The sequence below is a fragment of the Rhinoraja longicauda genome, chromosome 39, assembly GCF_053455715.1.
Source record: "Rhinoraja longicauda isolate Sanriku21f chromosome 39, sRhiLon1.1, whole genome shotgun sequence".
Taxonomy (NCBI): Eukaryota; Metazoa; Chordata; class Chondrichthyes; order Rajiformes; family Arhynchobatidae; genus Rhinoraja; species Rhinoraja longicauda.
The window spans coordinates 483,932-486,182 of record NC_135991.1 but is presented as its reverse complement, the minus strand read 5'-3'; the positions used below and the strand labels follow the sequence as shown (position 1 = coordinate 486,182).

The 2,251-nt window shown below is 48.6% G+C and overlaps 1 protein-coding gene across 1 annotated transcript; it reads left to right on the top strand.

Annotated features, from left to right (window-relative positions):
* The first annotated feature begins 927 nt into the window (after positions 1–927).
* LOC144611077 (putative G-protein coupled receptor 139) lies at positions 928–1,892 on the top strand. The gene is given in 2 exon segments (XM_078430159.1): positions 928–1,717; positions 1,720–1,892. Coding segments are annotated over 2 exon segments (963 nt in total).
* Positions 1,893–2,251: the final 359 nt, after the last annotated feature.

Genomic DNA, 2,251 nt, shown 5'->3' with positions numbered 1-2,251 from the left:
GACCATTATTCAGACCCCTTTTTCAGCGACCCGCTTTGTTTTTTTACTCGATCCTCAAGTTATTTGCTTGTCATCTCCCATGGTGCAGTCAATGGCAGTGACGTAAGGTGTTTGTTTCTTGAGCGTCACTAATGATGATCAGCAGGTATGAGTTCTTGTCGCTGGAGACCTATCGCTCTGTATATCTCGGTGCGCACCAGAAGGCAGGTCCACAGAGCTGCGGCGATGACGGACTGACGGAGCTACAGGAGTTAATTGTGTCTCACAGCTATGGGATATCCATTGATCTATCGAATTGAAGATATATATCACCCTACCATAGCGACTGTCGGTGTTTTCGGTAATTTGTTTTGTCTTTGATTTTCATGTACGTGCTCATGCTGTGAGACATTCCGTGAAGTACTCCGGCGCTGCCGACGTTAAACAAACATTTTATTTCTGTTTCAATAATTAACTTGTTTAATTTCGTCAGATATCCATTTTCCTTCTGTAACTGCCGCAGTGTGTACGTAATGCCCGTTGTTTATCCTGGAATGCGCCACTCTCTCTACATCCTCGCCACCGCGCCACAGTCAGTACTGCCGATGTCGCACAGTTCCGGAGATGCAGGTTCAATCTCCACATGTGCAATGTTTCATCGGTCGTCCTCCGACTCCGCGCTATTCCTGGCTGCGCTCGTCTTTCCTCCCACGTGCAGTTGACCTGCCTATTAATGGTTCTCCCACTACAATACGGGCCTGAGTGTGGATGGATGCTGCAATCTGGAGGGCAGTTGATGAGAATGTGGACGGAATTAAAAGCTGTGACCCTAATATACATTGGCGTTTGATGGGTTGCGTGCGCACCGTGACCCAAACGCTGCAGTCTCTGAGCATTTTCGGGTCATTTGGTCAACGCATCCAAGTTTGAAAACCTTCCAATCAGACAATGTTGCTCAGATACATTTGTGCAGGTCTTGTGTCAGTAATATTTCTTCTCCCCTTCACAGTGAACCTGTTGGCGATAGTGATACTCTGTCGAGGTAAATGCGGTCTCTCCAAATGCATCACACGCTACCTGGTGGCCATGGCAGCGTCTGATCTCCTGGTCGGCATCACTGATCCGTTTCTACGTCTGACTATTCTATTTCACTTCCCTTATTCTTTTCTCAACATTACTCCCGTGTGCACGACTGTCATATTCCTGGTCTTTGCAACCACCGCGGTCTCTGTCTGGCTGACGGTAGCCTTCACCTTCGATCGGTTTGTGGCCATTTGTTGTGAGAAGCTGAAAATAAGATATTGTACCGAGAGAACGGCGGCTGCAGTTATCGGGGCAGTGATTGTGCTGGGCTGTTTGGAGAATATCCCCTGGTGTTTTACGTTGGAGACTGGCTACGAATTTGATAATCTTCCCTGGGATTGCGTCACTAAACCCACCTTCTATACATCGTCTGCATGGATCGCATATGAGGTCACACACCGCGTTCTCACCCCTTGTCTCCCGTTCTTTCTGATCCTTCTGCTCAATGTGCTGACGGTCAGGCGGATTGTAGCGGCCAGCAGAGTCCGCAGGGGTCTCCGGGGCCGCAGTAACGGAGAGAATGACAAGGACCCGGAGATGGAGAACCGCAGGAAATCCATTGTTTTACTCTTTAGTATCACGGGCACTTTCGTATTGCTGTGGGCACCACAAGCTGGCTTTTACATCTTTGCGGGTTTTGCGAAGATCGGAGATGACCTCTCCCCACCGGTTATTACTATATCACGATTGTCGCTGCGGGGTTTTTACAGCTTCTCAGTACCTGCACCAACACGTGTATATACGTGGCGACCCAGAGTAAATTCAGACAGGAGCTGATGAACGCGGTGAAATTCCCACTCAGGGTAATTCGTGCACTTGTTCACTCATAAAGACATGCTACACACACAAACAAAAACAAGCTCTTTAACCCTTCGATCCGCGCCGACAATCTATCACCCATTTTTCACTAATTCCACTTTGATAAGTATCCTTACACACTGAGGGCAGGTTATGGAATACGTGCGGAATTCAGAGTCACAAAGCACGGAATCTGCTCCTGGGGCTCAGCTCCTCCATGCTCCATCGACGTGAGTCCCATTTGCCTGCGATTGCCCATCATTCATCGTAACCATTCCGATTCAAGCATCCTGCCGTCGTGACAAAATGCTGGAGTAACTCCGCGGGTCAGGCAGCATCTGTGGAGAGAAGGAATGGGTGACATCTCCAAATTGATGCAAATGCTCATTTG